Source organism: Acanthochromis polyacanthus, chromosome 17 (genome assembly GCF_021347895.1).
Source record: "Acanthochromis polyacanthus isolate Apoly-LR-REF ecotype Palm Island chromosome 17, KAUST_Apoly_ChrSc, whole genome shotgun sequence".
NCBI lineage: Eukaryota > Metazoa > Chordata > Actinopteri > Pomacentridae > Acanthochromis > Acanthochromis polyacanthus.
Genome location: NC_067129.1, coordinates 10,178,053 through 10,203,022, shown reverse-complemented (window position 1 = coordinate 10,203,022; position 24,970 = coordinate 10,178,053). Strand labels below are relative to the sequence as shown.

General features: G+C 40.7%; 1 protein-coding gene across 1 annotated transcript; it reads right to left on the bottom strand.

The window, feature by feature from the left end:
• Nucleotides 1–345: 345 nt before the first annotated feature.
• LOC110961446 (sister chromatid cohesion protein PDS5 homolog B) lies at nt 346–24,970 on the bottom strand. Its single transcript, XM_022209062.2, is given in 36 exon segments — nt 346–1,154; nt 2,695–2,791; nt 3,485–3,565; nt 3,689–3,797; nt 3,800–4,106; nt 5,181–5,253; nt 5,520–5,665; nt 5,745–5,807; nt 6,229–6,348; nt 6,477–6,609; nt 6,976–7,090; nt 7,400–7,604; nt 7,875–7,998; nt 8,199–8,335; nt 8,604–8,672; nt 8,822–8,980; nt 9,341–9,464; nt 9,670–9,830; nt 10,324–10,429; nt 10,530–10,645; nt 11,301–11,440; nt 12,698–12,746; nt 12,858–12,939; nt 13,103–13,216; nt 14,494–14,645; nt 15,969–16,114; nt 16,341–16,435; nt 17,552–17,667; nt 18,561–18,701; nt 19,339–19,419; nt 19,858–19,984; nt 20,911–21,008; nt 23,759–23,845; nt 24,268–24,471; nt 24,864–24,928; nt 24,931–24,970. Coding segments are annotated over 36 exon segments (4,215 nt in total). The 3' UTR covers nt 346–1,121.

The window sequence follows — 24,970 nt, the reverse complement described above, 5'->3', positions numbered from 1 at the left end:
TGCAGACACGTACTTGTAGATAATGGGTCTGTTTGACGCAGACGTACTGAAGGTTGTTTCTAGTTGGTTCTTGTTTTAAAGCACCATTTGTTTTGCCATCGCATGTGCAGTCAACACAGTGCAGACAGTCTGAACAAAACAAACTCAAAGGCAATGCCGCCGAACTTGGAGTCTTTTTTCAAACACTCTGAACTAATCTCAACTACTTTCCGCAACACATTATTTGGCTCCATGTTTTGCCTAATTTGCATTTCACCTCAAGGCATCAAACTCGATTACGTTGACAAGCCAAGCGAACCGCTCCATCCAAAACGTCAAAAGCGAAATAAAGAGAAATGGAGCATGTCAGGTTTTATAGAGAATTATATTGATACAACGGAGACTCTGACTGGGTGGATGTGAAGCCAAGGTAATGAGCAGTGACAAACACTACAACCACAGCTGCTCACGACTTCCTTCTACCAGCAAGTACAAACCTAAAAATGAGACGCACACTACAATCATTTCCAGAAGCAACTCTACATTTGGGCAGGTTTCGGACTTTTTTTTTTTCAGATACATGGTAAAAAAAAAAAAAGGTATTAATATACTAAGTTGTAAACAAGAACGGTTTCGTTGAAAGTAAAACGACACAATTAACGTCTCAAACAAATTCAATGGTTAATCTCTTTCTGTTTTTAAAAGTAGGACACAGAGGGAGGTTTGATAAGCAATATTGCTTTAAGGGAGCACTTTAATAATATCAGTGGGTAAAGGCTTTACAGCATCCCCCCAGTCAGCATCAAACACAACAACAGAACATGAAACAGACATAAGAGACTATTTACAAGTGTGATCCTTTTTTTTTTTCTGTTTGTTTTTCTGGTAAAATTATTTCTACTTAATGTGGCGAACATCATCACAATGCAACACAAAGCAACAACCCACAGCTGATGATGCGGATGCTCTGATGTAGTGTGCATGTGGAATATGCAAGTGTGTAAATTTGTGTAACAGTAGGAGCGTCGGCATATGAAAAGTTTAAAAAGTTCAATGTCCATATTTTCTTTCCTGCGTCATTCCTCCATGACTTCAGAGGAGACGTGCGCTCTTCTTTTGTCCTCCTTTCTTTTTTTTTTAGCTCATCTTCTTCGCCCCGCTGCCTTCTTGCGACCCTAGGAGGGAGAAAAAAAAATTAATAAAGACAAACAAACTTAAATCTGTCTGACCTTTTAGCTACGATCAACATGGAATGTATGCAGACTATGTTGGAGGAAAAACCAGACGGTCCGCTTTGTTTTGAGATTGTTGTCTTCAGTTGTTTAGACCCCCACAGGGCTGCAAAACTGAAGACTTTCACTGAGTTTGTGCAACAGGCAAGTTCATTCTATCTATCTATGAAAAACAATGTTACTAAACAACCACTAGTTAACATGGAGACGATAAATACTAACAGAATGATCTCAACCTGAACCTGAAGTGGAAGCCCTGTTTGGTACAGTTCTCCTTTAATGTACAGGGGGTCCTCGACTTACGTTGGAGTTCCGTTCATGGAGTGTGATGCAAGTCGATGCTCGCCATAAGTTGGAACTCCAGCAAAAATGTAAACAAGGCCTTTACATGCACCTTGATAGAGCAAAAATGTAAACAAAGCCGCTACGTGCATCACGTTATGATCAGTTCTTTGGGTAAGTCATGAATCCAATGACCTTCATGCATGTATGAATCATTTTACAAGATAACAGAATATTCTGACAGACTGATGTTGTTGTTGCTGAGGTTTCAATGTTTATTGTTCAGTATGAGATTTACCTAATGTCAGTGAACGTGCCATGCTTAGTTAGCTCACTTGACTGGCTAAAAGTCTGCAGTAGTGTGTCTTGCTCCGTGCCATGTCAGAGTGTGTGTGTGTGTGTGTGTGTGTGTGTGTGTATAAAGTGAGAGAAAGCTGAGAACGGTGGCTAATTTTGGAGCCAAGTTATAGGGTTTTTTGAAGTTATTTTGGCGTTGTTTAAGGCCCACAGTAGCCTGAGTGAAGGTTCAATAAACGACCAGAGAACCAGAAAGTCTCACTCAGTTATCACAGAGGGTCGCCAAAATAAAGGACAAAAAGTTAGTGAATGTAGCACAATACAAGGTGGCGTACAGCCGGAGAATGTAAACAAAGCTGATGACACTTCAATGAGACGTCATACGTAAAACTGAAGATCGGCCCATAACCAGCTCCAATGAAGCACCGTAGATTGAGGACATCGTAAACTGAGGACCTCCGTATTTTAGGAGTTTCATTAAAAACTAAAATAGAGGCACTTTAAAACACTCTTCTTTGTAAAAGTGCAGCTCTAACCTTGTGGAAAAAATAGAAATACAAGACTGGACTATTTTTAAATTTGCAAAGCGGATCTCTGTGGCCCAGACACACCACTTCACGTTCCTCTTGTGCCTGGTTTAACCATCCATCCATCCATCCATCCTCTATACACCGCTTTATCCTCATTAGGGTCGCGGGGGGTGCTGGAGCCTATCCCAGCTGACTCGGGCGAAGGCAGGGGACACCCTGGACAGGTCGCCAGTCTGTCGCAGCTGGTTTAACCAGTTTCAGTGATTATAGTGTATGAAGTGATGCTGCAGCAGCCCCTCTGTGAACTGAATGCATCTCTAATGTAACCAGAAGGTGACATCCAGAAATGGTAAACGTAACCCCTGACTCAGTACCTTCGGTGTTGGCTCGTCTTCCTGCTCCTCCTCCCCTTCTTCATCTTCTTCCTCAGAGTCATCTTTAGCAGCAGCTGCCTTCGATCGACCACCACGCCTGGACACCAGAGAGGCATTGAATTAACACGATGCACAAGTAAAAGGGAATCACTGCAGAAACATGAAACTTTACAGAATAACGCCATAGAGAGGCAACAAAGCCACAGCTTGATTTAACACAGATTATTTTTTTTGTTTGAAGTGTCTCAAAATATCACCCACCAGGTGCTAAATGTTGGCGAGAGGCATCTCTGGCAGTTGAAACATTAAGACACCACACTGACTGGTAATAAACAACACTAGTTTACAACACTAACTTCTAATCTAGGTGTTGGTGCATTTAACAATGTGTGGATACAGTGACAGATTGCAGCTCGATTTCACAGCAAACTTGTAATAATTTGTTTTCTGCAGGGTTTGCTAAATTTATTATATGACACAGTTCAATAACCAAGCCACAGAAATAATTAGGATGGAAAACCAGCAGGGTCAATACTGCCTATAATTATTATATCACATTTATTCATTTCAATAATTCCAATTAAACCTGGACCAGGACAAGTGGCATAAAATAGATGAATGAATTAACCAATTAAAAATGATGAATTCATTCAAACTCGTTTCATGTTTTTGCTAAAAAACTGATGTTTATGATGAGAGGACAGGAATGAGGAGTAGTGAAAGTGACTTCTGAATGAAATGCGTCTATGCAGAAGCCCGTAAAACATCAGAAAGCGGGTGCTCCTCTTACGTTGGTTTCTTGGCAGCTGGCTGAGCTGATTTGGGTGGGCGTCCTCTCCTCTTCTGTGGCGTGGACTCTGCTGACTCCGAGCTGTTGAACAAAATGCAAACAACAGAGTTTCACTCAAAAATGACTGTGCCAGCAGAATGTTATCGGTGAAGCTGTTCCAACTTCTCCGGAGGCTTTTTGCTTCACACCTTTTGTGTTTCTTACCCTTGTGATCTCCGCGGTGTCCTGGCTTGCCTTCCTCCTTTCGGCTTCACCTCCATATTTTCAGCGCTCCTGTCGTCCTCATCGTCGTCCTCCTCTGCTTCCTCGTCCCCCTCTCCTCTTCTTCCTCCTCCTCGTCTTCATCGTCCTCTGGCGGAGGAGCTGCCTTCTTTCGTCCCCTCCTGCCCTTGGAAGGCGTGTCCTGATTGGCGGCAGCAGACTTCGGAGGCCGGCCCCTGCGTCCTTTTTTCGGAGGGCTGTTCTGCTCGTCCTCCGGTCGGTTGTCCTCGTCCCACTGGTCTTCAGAGTCGGCTGCTGCGGTCGTGTTGGCAGCCGACTTCTTGCGTCCTCGCTTTGGCTTGCTCTCCTGGTCGTCACTGGTGGTCACGCCCCGTTTGCGACCACGAGGCTTTTCGATATCCTGCAAAAGAGCAACAAAATTAGCTTGAGAGCCGCAATAGAAAGAAAAGAAGAGAAAGGAGAGTCTGACCTGCAACAAAGGCAGGAGTAACACCACGGACATGTTAGATGCACGGCTTGTGTAAACATTTCAAAATATTGAAGTCAGAACCCTTCAATCAATTAAAATTTTTTTGCTTTCTTTTGCTTTCTGTGAAAATAAACTTTAAGAAACCCAATCAATGAACATGAGACAATTTCCAAAACACTTATAAGTGCAAGGACATCCCTGCCAAAAACTGAAATATGTGCTCAATTCATAGGTTTAGACAGAAAGTACCTTCTGACTTGTTAAAAAGGAAGAACTACTTAACTGATACAGGTCAAAACAAAGACAACCTTATGTAAGCAGTCGGTTTGGAGGCTGTTATTGATGCCTGTTTACACACTGCATACTTGGTTGTCCCGACTTGACTTAAAACCAGCTTGTGTTTGCACAATAAAATCAAAATACAGAGACACAAGGATTTATGACTGTCGGCACTCAGCTTGATCACAGCAACGCGCCCTTTTCGGCCTGTCGCCAGTTACTGTGCACTCCTGGATAATGTTGTTGTTTATTTGTGCAGTCATATGAGAGAACAAATTAACAAAAAGTTGTTTTTGTCTTTTTTAGGATACTTACTCACATTCTGAATCTCCCATTAAGATCACACTGTATACAAGAAACATGTAATTTTTGTCTGTGCATTCTTTTGGCATCTTTTGGCTTCAAGGTTGTGCAAATAATAAGGGACGATCCCCGTGATCCCTCTGACTGGGAGCGTATTATTTTCTAATAAGATTACAGCTGGGAGACTCTGGTTATTACCAATAATTTGGAACAAATAACTCAGTAATGCAATATGTTCCGGATGGTTACTGGATTTCATTAGTCTCTCATTACTAACGGAGACATAATGGCCAAATGGATGCTCAATTTCATACTGATAAAACCCATGAATAACAATAAAATGACAACACTGAAGCCCCACTGATATGTTCTTATAATCCGTCTCCCATCGCAGGAGTGGATCAGCAAAAGTGGTTTTAGTACCTTGTCAACGCTGTCTGCTCTCTTTAGGCTGATGTCCTCGTTTTCACTATGATCCATTTCTGTGCTGTCATGCCTGAAAAATATCAATTATTAATTGTTAGCGCAGTATAAACAAATACATCAACTTCTGCAGCTCTGTGTAGTTTATAAACATCTCCAATCAGTGTGTTGTGAGGCCGTTTGCTGTCAGCATTTTGAAATATGTGAATAATTAGATGCAGTTTATTGTCAGTCTGCTCAGTGATTAGAACACCTGAATGTGTGGAGTTGGAGGAATTTAGTGAGCTGTAGGCTCCAGGCTTGTTGATATGAGAGTTTCGAGTGTTTAATGTTTTATACCTGGTCTTGCTGCGTTGTGGGGAGCCTGGGTTGGACGAGGAATCCTCGTTGCTGTTGGTCTCCATACGAGAAGCTTTACTCTGGAGTTGTTTTCCGGCCGACGACAGCGGCTTGTTTACTGCACCCAAAACGTTAGCCGACTTGGGCTTGAGGAAGGATGAAAGAGAGATGGTAAGAATTGAGTTGGATAGATGTTCCATCAAACAAAACACAAACATCACTTACCTTTCCGGGTGTGAAGAACGCCTTCATCTCTGGTGGGAGATAATTTTTTGTGTTGCTGAAATTCTGAAACAGACACCAGAGTTATGTTAGAGAGCTTTTTAGTGTAGACAAAACAACTACCAAAAAAAGAAACATGAGCCGAGGATAAAGTCTCATTAGTGAAAGTGTGAGGCAGCTATTTTGATCTTTCCTGTTGAAACAAGCTGATGTTTAAAAAAAAAAAAAAAAAAAAAAAGGATTCCTCCAGCTTCCACAACCTGGAATATACAACTCATCAGTGTTTATCTTGTAATGCTTTTTAATATGCACTTGTCAAAGGTGTTCATGCGTTAATATCCACAACACTCCAAAGGAAATTAACTGTTTAGCAGATCAAATTTGTGGCTCAGCTCCTGCCATGAATACAAAATAAAAAACACTAAATCAACTCTTGTGCTGGAGAGAAAGTATTCAAGAATGAGGAAAATGCTGTGCAGCCACCGACCTTGTCTGGTTTGGTGAAGAAGCGTGAGGGTAGCACCGGGTCTTTCGGGGACTCCAGGCTGTAGGTGGTGCTCTTTGACATGATAATGTTCATGGCCACGTCACACACTGTGTACAGTTTCTGTACAGACGACACAAAAGTCTGGTGAGCCAGATGGTGCTCAAGATCACAGTTAGAGCAGCGAATGATTGTGTACTATTAACATACTGTAAGCTCAGTGTATCTGGCAGTGCACGTGTCATGTTTACCTCGTTAGTTTTGGGATCGCTCGCAGCCTGGGCATCTTTTGTCTGTTTCATATTTTCCACCATTTTTCTGATGAAGGCGTGGCTATTGTTCTCATTCTTGGCCATTATGATCTCAAGGACAAACCACAGAGCCCTAACAAGGACAGGAAGTTTGACGTCAGCACACAAGACTCTGAATTCAAGCCATGATTCTCTAAAAACTTCCTTTTAAGTTCTTGAATACAGGCCTTACAATTCACTGGATACAATTTATGAGTAATGGCGTGAATAAAACTGTACTAGCTCAAGTATTCTCTAAAAGGAAAGTGTTGATATTATTTAGTGCTGGAAGCTTTTATTGTCAACAAAGCTGCATTCCTCCTAAAATGACTATAAACGCCAGGTTGTAATATTCCACACTGACCTAAGAGATGATTAAATTTATTGTCTGATTTTTTAATTTTTTTACAGCATTCTTTTATCGTTAACACTATCAGCAACCAGCCCATACCCTACTTACTCTTTAATTTCCTTCAGCTGCTCGATGTCCTGTACTTTGACGTAGTCTGGGTCGTGTGCCAGAAGGTGGATGGTGTAGGGCACCACGTACTCCGGCAGCAGAGAAAACAGCTTGTCTGTTGTACACACAGGGGAAAACATTACACCAACACTACCTCACTACAACTGTGCTAACACAAGCTCTATTTGCACTGAGGTGCATGACAAGTAAAGGATTTCCTCTTTAAAGTTGCACCTCTTGCTTCCAGTATTACATCTCAAATATTCGGGTTATATAAACATCCCGTAGAAGCTCATCAAACAATATAGAGCTTGTTTCATGTGAAAACAGTTTTCTGGCTGCTTCTGAGACAAATAATAATTTACAAAAAACAAAAAAACAAAAGATGCTAGTTTTAAAGTCAGATTTAGTTTGGGTTCTTTACCGCTGATGGCAGCATGCTGTTTGAGGTACTCTCTGCGAATGTTGACGTTTTTCACCAAGCACTGGCGAGCGTGAGCTCTCCTCTCTTTAACAGGGTCCTTGGCACACAAAGCGAACACTGCCATGTATTCCAGCGGCAGACGGAGGCGACACAGGCCCCGGTGAAGCTTCTGGGAAAAACACTGTCGCACTTGGTAGCACTCATCCTGGAGAGCAAAGAGGAAGAAGCACAGGAGAGTGACAATGAGTAGGAGCGTTGAGGTAGCAGACGAAATAGCAGAAAAGTATAGAGAAAAGAAGAAGCAAAAAAGAACGTAGATGTTGAAGAGAACTAGGTGCTTGAGAGAAAATGAGTATGTTGAGTATAGCCGTGTATCGCAATAGAAAACCCAAATTATAAATCCAGAAAATAAAACACAGAGTCTGAAAAGGAGCATGGATTTTGCGTAAAACGAAGAACCGGTTGAGGTTCTTACATTGATGACAAGAGCACACAGCTGATATTGCTCCAGTGTGATGATTTCGTGATAGCAGGGCTCCTGTGCCAGCTTCAGCAGGGCGCAGGCCGCCGCCAACCGCAGCCTCGACATGTCTGGTTTACTGGGAGATGAAAAGAAGAAGCCAGAGGAGAGACGAGAGTAAACAAGCTTTTCTTTATTTATCTACAAATTGTGTTGACGATTAAAACCCAACATCCCCCTAAGGTCCACAATACCTAATAAAATTTGCTTCCCTGATTCTAATCTGAAGACAAAGCTCTCTTTAAGCTGCTCAAAAGGCTGACACACACAGAACCTTACCCCATCCTGCCCTGCTCAGTTAGATCTCCATCGCTGTGGAGGATTGCAGTCAGCATCCTCAGGGTGGAGTTGCCGGATTTGCTCTGGTTGTTCTTCACTCCTAATAACCATCTCACCATCAGCTTTATGCCCTGGATCTGAGTGGAGGAGGAAAGAATGGTGAAAGGTCAATAGTCATTTCTAGGGCAGTGAAAGTGCATCACTGGCATACAACATTCAAAACAACTTATCTCCTCATTTAATTATTATGGTAAACATATAAAGCAAGACATGTATAATATTTGAGACAATTCTCCCTGATAGTGTTTAGATGTTTCAGATGAAAAAAAAAACAAAAAAAAACACAACAGTCGCCTGGACAGGCAGAGTGAGATTTTAAAGAGATAAAAAGGATTTACTGCTGACCTTGGCCAGAGTCTCCGGAGATACTTCATCATCAGGAACCCAAAGTTTGGTTGTCTTCTTGCCTGGGATCTACAGAAAAAAAAAATTCTGTAAGTCTACATACTATGATATGAACAGACAGACAAATAAATGCCTATCTTCATACTTCTCTAACCAGAACCAGAATAACTAAACGTGAGTCTGGTATATGTGATGGTACATATTTATGAAGCGTGTACCCTGTCGTTCATGAGCAGATCTTTTACAATGAAGTTGGCGACTAGAGATTTGAGTGGTGCAGCAAACTGTTCTGGGGCCAGCTGAGCCAGGTGACCCAGGGTGGTCAAGGGAGTGATGAGCTGCTCCAGGTTAGCAGGGTCCAGGCCTTTGTGCAGGGGCTGGAAAAACACATAATATATCATCAGCTATTTAAGTAAAGTCAGACATGCAGATCTACCAGTGCAAAAATATCCGGTCTGAGAGGAACTGTGATCTTTAGCATCTGTTTTAGTGTCATATTAAACTTCACACACTTGTTTTATTGTTTCAGTTTCAGAGGCACTTGATAAAGATGAAGTAAATACTCCGTTCACAACAAGGAGTTACGTGTTCGTAATATATTTTAGGCGCAGTTATCAATCTAAGCTGATTTTCTGCCTGAAACTAGAAGAAGTCAACAAAAAGGTTCCAAACCAGAAGACCTACGTGATTTATACATCGATTCACATTCATGAAATTAAACAGATGGGTTGACTGACCTCAAAGATCTGCGCAAAGTGTGTGTCTCTGTTGCTGAACATGGCGTTGATGCAGTGGATGGCATACTTGGCCTGGCGAGGAGGGCCTCTCTTGGCTTTGGCCTGCAGTACCGGCAGTAAAACACTTGGGGGAGCAGACGGGAATCACCATTAAAATACAGTAAAAAGTATTGTCTTAAATCAAGAGTGTAGTGTATCCTGGTGAGTGTTTCAAGATGTGAAGAAGCACTGCAATTTCTATGCATGACTGAATATGTAAGTATGACCGCATATAATGAGCTGTTGGATTAAAAGTTTAAAAAAAGCATGTATCAGACAAGAAAACGTACGATTTGATGTGAGGAAAACTCTCTTCCATCTTGCTTCCTGTGTTTTTGAAAATCTGCAGCGCAGCCTCTGCCACCTTCTCATCGTCCATTTTCAAACAGCCCAACAGAGACTCAAATGTCTCTGCAGAGTGGAATGACACTGGGTGTGTGAACGAAAGCACCTGTGTGGGATGAAAGACGGGTCAAACTGGATAGCATTGACTGAAAATGTTCCACTACCAAAATGTTTACAAAAAGTGTCTCATATGATTTAAGTAAACTGGAAAGACACGGGAAGCCTTTATGTCATCAGTAATAATGTGTTGTGTAACGAATGCTGCTGTCACCCCACATCAAAGGCAGAACTGTGGGAGGTTCATTAACTGTCACTGAATGCTCATTTTTTCCTGTTTGTCACTCGACAATTTCATTCAGCGAGAACAAACCAAAACAATACGTTTAATTCTCTGATTACTAAAGTTGCTGGCAGCAATTTACACAAACGCTCTAGAAGCTGAACTGAGAGCAGAGCCTATCATTTTGAATTTCTCCTACAGGTATTGCATTGTTGAATAATGCACCAGAGAGATAATGAATGACTTAAAAGTTTGTATTCATTATCACAATGTTCAGACGCGAGCCCAGCTGACATCTGGGTTTCTTGCAGGTTTTTACCTTTAGCAGTTCCAGTCCTGCTCTGATGGCTTCTTCAGTGGGAACGCCCTCCTCCTCATCATCAGCCGTTCCATCTATAGATTTGTTTACTTGCTTTATCAAAGCACTGATAGATGATGGCAGAGAAGAAACACTGCACGTTAGAATCAAACATCACTAGTACTGATGGTCTTTGCATTAACACAGTTTCTGTTTCAACACAGTACCTGATGGACTCTGTGTCGATGTGAACAGGAGCGATCCTCTCCAGCAGGAACTTTACCATTTCCAGGAAGGGATTGCTGGGCTGTTTGGGGCTGCCGAGCTTTTTAGTGATGTCTCGCTAGAAAGGAAAAAAAAAAGAATAATGACACTGTAAAGTAGATACACATCTCCACAATATTCTGTCTGCCTTTTTAGTGCGTAGAACCACAACTACTGAAAGAGATACTCGACCCGTTGGCCTAAAATTCTAGTTAATATAGGAGCTTAAGCTGATGTGTTTTGATACTTTTTCCTACAGTGACGGCAGGTCCCTGGAATGCTTATGAGTTCAAGATGCCATCATGCTTCATAAACAATGAAGCCATAAAACATTTTACAACCACTGTGGAAGTCTAAGCCTGGATATTTGTTAATACAAAAGGTGCATTATAGGTGGATTATCAACTATGTGGGTAAGAGAGTATTAGAGATGCAAACTTTGACTTTAACAGCATTTTATAGAAATATGCATCCCAGCAGTGTTTTGAGCTACAACCTTATACTAACCTACACTGAAAGATTTTACTAAATTTAAGTTGAGAGCTTTTCTCTTCAAGTAATGTCTTACAAAAGAACAATAAGTCAACTTAAATGTTAAATCTATGAACAAATTAACAAACTTTAAGGCTACTGTAGCTATCAGCTCATCAAAAACACAGAGCCAATGGAGGGACGGCAGCATTTCAGTTAGAGGGCACCACGCTGAGATCTTGGACAGAAACATCGATACTCACCACGCAGACTTCAGCCTGCTTGCAAGAGCAGGTGGGGCTGACCAAAGTTTCCAACTGATCTCGGATTCGCTCGTCGTCATCCAGGACCTGAGCCAGCTTCTTCACAAAGTCCTGAGCCTTGCCCGGGTCTGGCAGGTTCCCTACAGACACACAAAGAAGCTAATGTCAATAAGGAATAGCTTTGAAGTAATGAGGTAAGACTACCTGTTACAGAAGTCTTGTTGGAGTTGTTGTGGATTTTTCCACTTTTTAAGCAGTGTGAATTAGAAAGATAAAACTATTTTCAGACATGCATTCACTTCCGTTTATCTGACAGCAACTAAAAGTGTCGGCTTCATGTCTGTATGACAACACTTTTCTGTAAAAATTGTGATCTTACTAGGTCAGAATTAATAATATGTCCATGTTATAAGTCTGACATGCATGCTGTCACATTAATGCAGTCTGCAGACAAAATTCACATTTCTCATTCACTTTGTGCTGCAGTTTCTCATCTATTCAGTTGCACACTGAAATGTTCACAAAAATAAAACTTAACTGCGATAGAAACAGAGACTACAGCTCAGATTAAGAACGCTGTATGCTGTATGTAACTATTGTAATCCAAACAGGTTAAGTTCAGTTTATTCCTTCCAGCATTAAACAGCAGTAGGCTCCTTTTGAGCATCTCCAGGGCAATAGAGATGCATTTAGGCACATGGAACAATGGAACAAAAGTGCTGGCAACGTCAGTATTGACTTAGATATTATATCAGACAGGGAGACAGACTCAGGCTGGGTCAGGATCTAACAGCAAATCGCGGTGTGTACTTAACTTCATATCCGATAGGTGACTTAATAATACATTTTATTTGTAATTCACTTTTCATTTTTGCTAAATCTCAGAGTGCTAGTTGTCACACATAAAGACACAGTTATTATTTACTAAACTGTGGCCATCTTCAGAGTCAGTCCTAAACAGCATCTTATCTGATGGAATATTTTTATTTTACTGTGGCAAAGTAGTATTTGGATCATCATCGCAATCATACATGTACAGTAGTTTTATTTCTTAAGAAGCCATAAAAAAATCAGACTATGATTTATTTGGACAGGTTGATAAGCTTCCTCTGAGTTTAGATTTTGTCTTCTGTTTATTAGCGCATTATTATGTATACGTCACTGATAAACTGTTCAATCCTACATGTGTACTGTTGCTCTCACCATCACTGTGGTGTTCAAGTCTGAATGAAGCTGTGAGTAAAATTAAAATAAATGTGACTTTTTCTGAATGACAGAATGCCATCAGTTTAACAGATTGATGAAGCCAACAGTGTTAAGCTGTCTGAAAATAGCAATTCAAACTAAAATAGGTTTTCTAAATGAAACACATCTTTTATTTTAAAAGAATCACTTACTTGTGATCACCATGACTTTGGCGAACACAGCCTTGTTGGACGCTTCGGACTAAAACAAATAAACAAAAGAAAAGCAAAAATAGTTTAGAAATATGTGAGAACGACATATTTATTCATCAACCTGCCTCCGAGTTTTGCAATGTGCATCAGTCAGAATTACCTTGGGTTTTTTAACCAGGTCCAGCAGGTCTTTGACATGGTGTCTCAAGAGATTCTGGCACTTCCACATCTCATTCAACGCTCTGCAAGTGAAACAAATGATGCAAAGAAAAGGTTGTTTAGGCTTTTTGTATGGATATTTCCTCCAAAAAGTTGTACTACTTTAAGACTGAAGTCCAACAAGAAATTCCCCAGACCACTATATTCTTATCTAAACATTGAACAGCTTCAGTGAAACAGACGTACTTGACAGCATTTGTGTCCAGCGTGGCATACAGGTAGTAAAGACACTTCATTCTCTCAGTGGTTTCCAGGTTGTGAGGAACCATGTACTGGGCAAAGACTCGCTCCACCAGCAACCTGTGCAGACAGAGGAAACATTTTATTGAAATCAAAACCTTATCATTCCTTTTCCCTCCTTAAAGCTTAAGCGTCATCACAGTCAAAATGTCTTTGAAAAAACACAATTAGTAAAACAAATAAAGCTCCCAGTTGATTGGCCCCTTCTGTAATTAAATAGATTCATGATTTTTTTCATTAGTCGAGGAATAAACTCCAATATCAATACATGTCATAATAAAAACTGTAATTAGAGAAGCTTTGTGACCTGTAATTTCACAGTTTTTACTGAGCATAAACAAATAATTCAATGCTGCCCTGCTCAAGCATCAAACAATAACACACATTCACACTCAGACGTTTCCTTCTGGCAACTGAGCAGCTTCACTGCAGCAGAGTGATTTAAAGGGTAACTACCCACACACACACTCTTATGCTGCTCGATCCGACATTGTAATGTTTCATGGAGGTGTTTGCCTTTTTTTTGTTGTTGTCGTTGTCGTCATTATGGCTTTTTTAAGCTCCCAGTTTGCATTGTAATTGCTAATCTTCTACTTCAACTCGTGACATTTTGCAGAATCGCTTTGAACGAGCCCCAGAGAGCTACTGCAGGCTGTCCATGTTGAGCCTGTGTAGGTGGAGAAACAATAACACATCAAATTTGCTAGTTCTGACTGAAGTAAATGATGCTGCAGTGTGCCGTCTGGCTGCTGAAAGAAGTACAAAACCCAGTCCTACATACAACTTGCTTATGAAAACAGCTGACGGCTTTCATGATGATGCCTCGAGACTACTGTGGGGGGTATTATTTTATAGTTTCCCCTGTATGGCTTTTAAACTGCTGCGGTAATCAGAGTCTACTCTAGAGAAACGCCTTTGCTCTTTGGATTCTGAAAAGATGACTTACAAAGCATTTTTTTCTGTTTGTTTTTGAGACAGGTGAAATGTTTGCCACACTGTCAAATTCTGCTGCGAAATACCTCAATGTGAAGTCATTACCGCATTCAACCGCTTATCCACAGAAGCTCATTCATCAGACGAGATAAATTGCTGAAATCTCCGCTTACATTGCTAAAAGCTGCTTTTTGCTCCACGCTCGCACAAAAGTGGTGACTGAGCAAACGAAAAGCAATTCATTTAAAGGAACTCGCGCGTCTAATCAGCATCTTTAAGGAAACTAATTTAAATGATCAACCCTTCAAACACTTACTCGCAGGTATTTGAAGGAGTCATAGAAATTCATGAAGGTCTTTTGATTTTCCTGTGTTTTTATAGAACACACAGGAAAACACACAAACCTGTCATCAATGCTGTTCTGGTAGTAGATATGGAGCAGCTTGTCTTTGATCCAGGAAATCTGTTTAGAGGCCTCTCTCCCTCCCTCTCCCTGCAGCGAGTACTTCCTGTAGATCGATGCCAGGCCCATCATTGCCTCCTTACGTACACGCCACTGATTAAAGATAGGAAAAGGCACAAAGGAGATCATGACAACTGGTTACAAAACATTTTTATGAAACGCTACAGCGGCTGTAGCTCCTCAGAGAGAAAATGTTATACAACTATGGCAGGCCAACATTGAATCTATAAACACTTAACATGATAGGAAAATTGGCAAGTGGTCCCGCAGAGGAAACACAGAGAGTAGCAGGAAACTTTAACATCAAGAGATCAAAGATAAAGGTGGAGAGACTTCGGTCATTTAATGCTCTGAACCTTAAAACCTGCCAGCAATTCTGAATGCCATGCTATTTAACCTGGAAACAAACCCCACCATTTATCACAGCAAGAAACAGTCATAAGAAGAATTGTTGGATTTTTCATTTTCTGGCAGTCCTTGAAGAGATTACTGATGACTTTTGTTTGGAAACACAACCAAATTTAAGCTAAGCTACTGGGAAATTTGACACACTCACTCTTCTACAAACATCATTAAAAATTCCTGTTGAAAAACACAACAACAATCTGCTCTTGTCAGTGCAACCAAGAGAAGAGCAGCAACGTAACTTTCGGCTAAACAAGAGCCTGAGTTTTAACAGAGCACCTAGGAGACAAATAAAAAAGCAAACAGTAAAACCTATTACGGTATGTGGAGACAATTTTCTCCAGGTATTCCTTTGAGTACTTGAAAATAATGTTGCCCATATTGACTCCATTTCCCTCCTTTTTTTGTAAAATGAGTATTTCAAGAAATTCAACTTTATGTTTTTGTTTTGTTCTGATTCATGGCATAACATCCACTCCACTCTAAGCCAGGGCTATACTGTTTCACTGAGGTGCAGGACTTCATTCTGCAGTGAAAAATGAGCCCAGTCAGTAGAAATGTAGCCAGAGCAAAAAAACAAAACAAAAAAACAGCCAGAAACTGTTTGGGAGTTCAGAGGGTCAAAGCTTTTTTTTTAGCTTTAGCTGCTAATCGGATGACAAAGTCCCAAATTTTGCAAGGCTGACATTATCTGAAGTCTTACATGAAACAGAGGCGATGAACAAGCTGGGAAACACTACATATTACAACCATCACTATATAATAAAAGAGTGTGCACACTCCCATCAGTGATTAGACCCAAAGAAACAAACCTTAGCATAGCTATATGCCTTCATCATGTTAATAGACACACATGCAAGTGTTTCTGAAATGGTTAGGGAATCTTAAACCTCAGTAAAAACAGTGACTTAATTCCAATCAAAATGAGCACCGACTGATTTGAAACCAAATGAAATACAGTCTTTTCCCCATAATGTCATGTTCTACATACATTGTATTTTCCCCACTTACTCTCTTGTCCAAGGTCCTCTCCTTTACAAAATTCAGCAATGCATCGTTGACTAGAGACAAGTCTTTCTTGGCAGCAGTTACTATAGAGACAATGACATCATGGCGGATGGCCTCCTCTGGGTCATGTGATCTGACCCTCAAGTACTCTGGGAAAGAAAACAGGAACAAATAAGTGGGAGGAGAGAGGACTGGCCGGCAAGTACGGTTTTCAAAGGAAGAATCAACAACTTTATTAGCAGTAGCTTAAATAGTGGCAAAAAAATCTAAACTTTAATAAAAATAGGCTTCATTATAATACATTTCCAACCTCACAAAGGCATATTTTCTTGAAAGTGTGTCTTCTTAGCAGTCACTGCATTTCAACCGATTTACCTGTGAGGTCTTTGGCCAGGTCTGGGTGGTTCATGAGACAATGACTGGCGAACTTGACACACTCCAGTCTTATAGGCACGTGGATATCGTTAAACCTTTTGGGGAAAAAGTAAAAATTAAAGTCAGCAACCGTAATGGATGACAAATGGATATACAACATCATGGAGGCAAACACACGAGTAAGTCAGCAGGTATTTGCTACAGGCACACACTGGGTGAAGGAAGCAAAATGTAACACTCAAGATGTACTCGTTTAAATATATGTGCAATATTTTACACAATGCTCTTATGTTTTAAAAATCTACTCTTTATTGAATATGGGTGTGAAAGAGTGTGTGTGTGTGTGTATAATGTTTATTCTCGTACTGTTGGTACAATGACAATAGGGTTCTAATTAAAAGAAGTTTAATAATAAAGCAAATAATAAAATGTTCCAATCCAAGGTGAAAAGGATCAAATTAAACTTTTGTCGAGGAAAGTGATGATGTTGTGAACCAACAGTTAATAATTACAATATTGCACAAGTTGGAAGAAAGTAAGATCTGTACTCAATTTAACTAGCCTAGCCGCGCTAGACCCATGCTCTGAAGACGCAAGGGTCTAGGCACACTCGACAGGGGGGAGGCGGGCTAAAAGGTTGTCTATCAAATCACTCTGCAGCAATTGGGTAGGTATACAACCAATCAGCGCAACGAATAGGCTCCTAGAGCGCCGGAAATCAGAGGATGCGGTAGTTCGGTGAAGCCTTATTTATACAGTCAATGGGTGAAGCTCAAGTATATTACAGACATGTTAACAGAAAGATTATTCAGAGTCGGTGCTAATGGAGCTCAACGACTGTTGTTGTTTTTGTTGTCGACCCTGGCAGAGAATTAAATTAGTTGCCGTGGGTTATCTAGCACGGCTAGGCTAGTTGTTTCCGGTTGTTTCTGTCAGAATCGTCGCGCCTCTGTCATCACTTAGTTACGCCCGCCTTCTGACTCTACACTTCATGGTGATTGGTCCGGCCAGTTTTAGGAGCATCCAACCTCGAGCCTTATGGAGGGTAACTAGACCCACCCTGGCAGAGGATTAAATTCGTTGCCGTGGGTTGTCTAGCGCGGCTAGGCAACAAATTAACCTCAAGTGGGGTAAAAAGAAAAACAGTATTGTAACATTTTTTCCATGCATTGAGGATCTGCGGATGCCAGGGTCACAACACTGAAACCCACCTCCCAAGGTAACACTGCCAGAGTGGTTTGTTCTGTGCAGCCAACTCTGAGTCCTTGGCTCCAAACATCTTAGCCAGCAGCTTCACCACCTGCAGCCTCTCATCATTATCATTACTCTGCAGGGACAGAGGGAAGGAAAGAGGGACAGAGAGAGAAATGATGCACCGAATTTGGCTGTGTCGATTGGACAGACGCGCCAAGTCATTTACATTAACTGCATTGGAAACATTACCATTTTCATAACACACAATGGCGGCGGCTTCATTGGTATCAATCTTGGTTTGAGAATGAGCAAGAGAAAAGAAGAAACGGCAGAGACAAAGGAAAACGAGGCAGGAAGAAAGACAGAACAGAGGACGGAAGAAGAAAAAGCAGCAGGGAGGGAAAAGGAACGAGGAGAGATATAGATGAAAAGAGCGAGGGTGAGAGAAAGAATGAGTGAGCATGAGAGAGACGGGGAGTGAGCGTGTCGTCTGTGTGGTGGAGAGATTTTATCGCAGCTATTATTTTGAGGAGACAGCAGTGATCTACACTCCCTCTGAACAGTTAATGAGCGTTATCCATCAGCACGATGCCTTTACGAGACACTGCAGAGGCAACATTATGCTGACTGGCTGACTGCTTTATCTTTCTAATATGAATCAACAAACCTGCAGAGAAGGTGAATATGTACAATTCTGTGGGTAATGGGTCTGCGAATTCAAGGTTTCATTCTGGAGTGAAGACAAGCTAATAATACCAATGTTTACATAAGCACTGCTGCGGCATCTACAACTACTACCTACACATATTATTCAAAAATATCTAATTAAAAAACAATTGTCACAATTAAGAATATCCTACTAAATTACAGTTAGGTGTTTTGCACATTAAAATATGACAATTATATTACCCTAAATGCTCCATTTAGACACACTTAGCATAATAACAGCTTTAAACACTACACTTGAAGCAACACCCAGAAGTTTACTGCTCAAATCTTTCAGTAAAAGAGTGACTGTGTCTGTACCTTGAGTTTGAACTCCAGCTGCGGCAACACTGAGAGCAGCAGGTGGCTGTCTATGTTGTAAAGCTCCAAGATGAGGTCAAAAACGTGCTCAGACAGATCGCTGACTGAGGTCTTTCCAAGCATCAGCACCTGGTTGAAAAACTGTTAAAGATGAAAGAGAGAGATGAAGAAAGGTTCTGGATAAAACCTGAGATCATCCACCGACTCACACTTATTTTAGTGACATATGGCTGCTTTTTCAGATGCACAAACAGATGAAAAAGCATTTTAGAAGGCAGGAGAAAGTAAAGAACGGCAACAACGACCTCAAAGATATTTACTGATCTTAGTAAAAATTGCTCAAATTTCTTGCTCCTTCTCTAAGCTTACTGGTGAAGTGAAGTCAAAGGTCACTTCTTTTCTTTTGGATGGAAATGTCGTTGAGGAGAATGCTTTGAAAGAGAAGTTATTGCTTATTTGGACTCTGAAATTGTGCTGAACTTGGTCTGACCTGCAATAAATTCAATTAGCCACAGGTGGACTCTATGTTGCAGAAGCATCTCAAGGACCACAGAACAACTACAAGTTTTATAACAAAGCATCTAAATAGTTATGTTGAAAATAACAAAACTGAAAATACCCATTTGCGTAACATAAATAATGAATTTAGTCTATCTGACGAAGAGTCTGAAACATTACAAAATGTGGAAAACATGAAAGGGTTTCTCTTTCTGTTTGCATTGTAGAAATGATGAGATGTGTGCACACAGACTACAAACAGCGTCAGACTCAATCTTACATTGGTGATGTAAGGTTCAATTGCCTGAGCGGTCCTCTTCAGCAGAGCTTTGGCCAGGTCGTACGCTTGTTTGTTCAAATTCTACACAGACAGAAAACAAATGGTGAATAAAACCGCAAATCAATGAAATATTCAGACAGCATATTATGTATAAAATAAGGGTTCAGTCAATCATTTCTTGTCTTTCCACTCTGAGGGATCTCATTCGGACACTTGTAGCAGGCACAGATGTCCACAAACGCTGAAGCTGCTTTACCGCTTCTCACCTGCAGGTGTCTCACTGAATTACACAGTATAGAAAATTATATTGGTCTCAGTCTATTGACTAAATCCACTCACTTCAGGCTTCAGGTCCATTACTGGGCATTTTGTACTTGTATCATATTTCAGGGGGATAAATGTATCCAAAGGACTTGATAATTTGCTGCTCATTCACCGAGTTAAACACACAGACAGAGTGCTATTTTTTGTGTGATTGTGCCAGTTGAGTGCACATTCATACGCACGCTGTGTACATACCTTGTGCGCTGGCACCAGGTTGACCAACACGGTGTCCAACAGCTCCTGCGATACAGTGTCTCCCTCACAGATGATGGAGCTCATCAGGTCCACCATATGCATGTGCACTTTCTGGTTGTGGCCGTTGCTACAGAAATGAGGCACAAAAAGGTCAACGATCAAGGAGTTTTGTTCAAGTTGAATAATATTCAACACTGGTATTGAGGCAGCCTGTCAAGCTGACTGGCTTTAGTTTGAAATGTCAAATATTTCACCCGTCTGGCACAAGAATCCGACACTTTTAGTGCACCATGACTGAGATTTAGTTGATGGCAGCATTTTGTGAGCATTTATGTTTTTCCACTTGCTGAATCTCTCATTCTGGAAACAAACTGGCCTCATACGAACAGTTCATGGGAGTGTGAAGATGGACCGATCACACGGAGTGGGTGTACTTGCTCATAATGCTATGCATTACAGCGGGAGGCTTACTACCTAGATTTGTATCTCAGCGACTGATGTCGTCAACGCTACCAGGCATTACTGCTCTCATTACCTCCTATTCAGTGACAATGTCACTTACACAAATACACACACACACACACACAGCCTGCATCACCTACACTTTCTGGCTCACTACAAATATTTCAAATGGAAAGCAGAGTTCTTTACATTCTTGCTATGTATTTAAAAAAGCATTGTATTAGCACAACCTTGACACACACAACCACATTTTTTTTCCCCAATGGCAAAGAGCCAGATTCTGTACTGCAGAATTCAGCCCTCAAGGTTGTGTTCAGCAGAGTGAAATTGAGAGTTGGGGGGTGAGGAGGAAAAAAGAGAGGAGAGGAGAGAGGGCAATCAAAGCGAAACAACCAGACTGCTACAATGCTGTTTCATGATGTAGCAGCAAAGACAGAGTGAAGCGTTAGTCACAGCAGCTCAGCTCTGTCATTAAGGACTGCCGCAGCCCAAAAACCAAAGGGAGGATGTGTAGAAAATAAAATCTGGGCACACACAAACCTATAATACACTGTGATGAACATGGAGGTGGGTTTAGAGAAAAAGACTTACTTGATGACCTGGAAGAGTGTTCTGTAAAGCTGGGTGAAAATCTCGTTGCTGTCTTCCAGCTCGAAGCAAATATTGTAGGACTTCACCCATGCTATGTTCTGAACAAGGGGAGAGGAGGCAAAAGGTTAGTGGCAATGCAATTTACAACACAGATGTAAATAAAGAAGGTGAAAGATGGAGGTGGCAAGAGGAGTGAAGGACAATAACATAATAACTGTGACAACTGTGATATTTTTTGGGCACTTCAGGGCTGCAGAAATACCGATGTATCATCACCTTTACAGATGATATGGTGAAGCTGTTGCCTGTTTAAACACACAGCTCTACTTTTAGCTAGACTTTTGGTTTCTACCAACCCCTGATGGACTTATCTGGTTCTTCAGCTGTTAAATACTGCACTATGTTTACCAGAAAATGTCAACCTGCATTTGGGTGCTGAGCATTTAGTGTACAGTGGGCCTTTATGACTTTTCTACTGGTAACAGCTGCCTGCTGCAACCAAAAACAACACTATGAGAGCAGTGGCAGTGAACCAAAACAGTGAAGTTTCAAGCAGGACAGCTAAACAATGAACAGAGAACAACTACAAAGCCTTGATGATTCTCTGTAGGTTCATCACTATCCTTGATAACTCTCCCAGTACATGTTATTTGATACATCATACACATTCATTACAATGTCGGTTCTTTGACATTTGTCCAACTGTTTCTGTTCCAAGTTAAATTTAAAAAAATCATATTATATACTCCAGTGGTTCTCAACCCTGTTCCTCAGGACCCCATGTCCTGCATGTTTTAGATGCTTCCCTGCTCCAACACACCTGATTCAAATGATCAGCTCGTCATCAAGCCTCTGCAGAAGCCTGATAACGAGCTGATCATTTGAGTCAGGTGTGTTGGAGCAGGGAAGCATCTAAAACATGCAGGACATGGGGTCCTGAGGAACAGGGTTGAGAACCACTGATATACTCCATACTGTAGCGAGTAATTAAGATTTGACAGTTGTTGCGTTAAGTGAAAAGCAATTCAAATTATTGCCACTGCAAGATTCACTTCATCTCACAGCTGCTTCAGAGTGTTCATTTATCCCATGTTTTTAAAACGGGCTTTTTAATCACAACCTTTCTAATCATCAACTTGCAAACAAAAGACGCTCACTTTCAATTAGAGTCAATTTGTTCTTTGATTTAATGAAGAACACCAACTAAGATACTAGGATATGAGCTTCCTAAAAATACCGTGGGATTTATGCTAATCATTTTCTGAAGACAAAACATTTTTATCATTCATTTTGACTTGGGGTTAAAGTTTTATTTCCTTCCGATTTCAGACTCACAAGAAGATTAAAAAAAAAGAAAACAGACAGATTGCTGCAGATAAAACCTCGCTTCCTTTAGCTTCAGTTGCACAGCAAGAGAGTGCATGTCAGTCTCTCACCACTGCTTCCTTTCTACATTTGTCTTTCACATTAGTTATTTAATACAGTACAGTTACATAATCCACACACATCCATTAGTAACTGTATTCAGAGACCAGAGGTCAAATGCTATGAAAATTAAAAATTCAGTGACATGAAACTTCCAGTGATGCCAATATACACTGAATGAAGCATTAGGTCAGGAAGCCATAAACGAGTGTAAGTCCTGCATTGGTTAAGTTGTTCACATTGACCTTGTGAGAATCCCTGCTGCTATGTATAAACTATTAAATAAAATATCATTCAACCAGCAAAAAAGCACAAAAAACCCCACTCCGTTCCTTTGCCAACTTATATATAGATGATTACTTCAAACATTTTTTTATACAACAAAACCAGGTGCCATCATTTGGAGGCGAATTATAGAAAGATGTAACAATTTTATTGTGGCTTATGAAGTATTCACTTTCAGTTGCCATGGAAACCTATCAATAACACTTAGGTTTAGCGCTATCTTGTGCTTAAAGAATCCCTACAGGCATGTTTTGAGATACACAAAACTACTCTGCATTGGATTATTAATGTGTATGTGATACTTTTTGACAATAAAATTTCATTTTCCATATAATTTGTCTTATAAATAATCAAATATACTCCTCCATTATACGCACTGAATACTTCAAGTGGCCATAGAACATTTGTCTAAGCTGCATAGATTACCATGATTGGTGATTGATGTTACTGCATTACTGTTGCTAATTTCACATGTTAAACTCCGATTCAAAAGGTGAGCAGAGAGAATGTTTTTCAGAAGATGAGTTTGAACAGTCAATTGAAGAACAAATTTCTAAGGGCAGTGAAACACATTTTAATTGAAGAAAGACTTGCAGCTAGTGTTCCAAGCAATCAGTCAAAAGGTCTCCCAAAAAGTTTCTTTTTACCGCTACATTATAAACCCAATGTCCTCATCACAAGAAGCCCTACTTTTTGAGTCTTCTTTATGAAACACCCCTCCGGTTAAGGACGTGAACTCTCTCTGTGCATATGAACAGAGTCACTGATCAGGGTTGGATTCCAATAGCTGGTTCCTGGTTGGCAAAATACCCATGTGTTAAGTTCCAACAACAATAAATCTCTCTTTGCTCTTTGTATATGCAATGTAGGAAACATCTGGTACAAGGCTTCACTACTTACAACTTCACTGACTGTAGTTCACACCAGCTATCACCGATTACCACTAACTTTGTAAAAACATAAAATGAAAATTCAGCACAAGGGTCGACAGTTAAGTATTCAAAGCCAGATTCAGTTAGACACAACTAGGGGTTCTAAAGGATTCAGACTCAATTAACAGATTTAAGTATTGGATTTAAATGTAATAAAATGTAGCCAACCCCAACCCTACCACTGATCCATACAAACAGTCACATACCTCCAGCAGGTAGAAGTATCTGTTGAACTGCGCACTTTTCGTGTCCTCTAGTCCTTTAAGCTGTCTTGTGATGAACATGAAAATGTCCTAAAGACAAGGAAGACACAGTTAGTACTTCATGTTTACATCTTTGGTTATTAGCAAAACTCAACACAGAAATGATTACAGCCAAAAATATTTAAAGACATTTCTCTATAAAACACAAAAATACTAAACTTAAAAGATTAAACACATCAAAATGACGCATATAAGACTTGCTTAATTGTGTTTGAGCTTGTGTTGACAAGCTTTATTAGGTTGGGAGCCATGTCATGTCTCCAGCCAAATGCTGCACACACAAATTTCAAACACACTTGGCAACGATGGCAAACTTGTCGGTTAGCATAACGAGAATACTCCAGAGAAGATGCAGCAGGGATATGTAATTAAAACAGCAATTCTGATAGCAGAGCGATGTCATTTTGCAGTATTTGGTTTCATGTGAATGAGAAGAATCTTTGTGCCTATACCTTGAGCTTATCTGGGGAGGTGTAGGGTGCTTCTGGAGCATAAATCCTGAATATATCTGCCAGACAGCAGGCTACCAGCAGACGCACGTCCTTGTCTGGGTGTTTGAGAAAGAAGTCTGAGGCCAGGTGGAGGGCCAGGTTCAGGTACAGCTCCTTCTCCTCCTCAGAGTCCTGGTCCATGTCCATGAAGGTCTTCACGACCATCTGGAAAAGGAACACAGTATATTGAATGCGAGGATCGGGTCAGCCAGTGATCAGTCCAAAACAATAAGGCTTAAAATCCTGTTGTAGCAATCAGTTTGTTCAGGTGCACTACGCAAAGCTAAAAAGCTGCCTAAAATGACAAATCCTTCAACAATGTCACAGTAATTATTTAAAATTAAAGAGCAATATGCAACTGACCAAGACAAAAAAAATGCAGTGTCTTAAAATATATGTCCATATTTCTTTCTAATTATAATTAGCAACATCTAACAGGGTCTTGTTTGTCTTATCGCAGCAATGTGTCAATGCGATATTGACAATCCATCCCAAATCTACAAAACCAAAGTAAACAAAGGAGATATTCTGCCGCACAATGAGAGTACAACACTGACCTTGAGCCTGCGGACCATTTCCTCTTTGGAGATTTTGTCAGAGATCTCCTTGACCCCCGGGGGTAGGTCACCTTCCCGTCTGCGGCTCGAGCTTTAGAGTGAGCCAT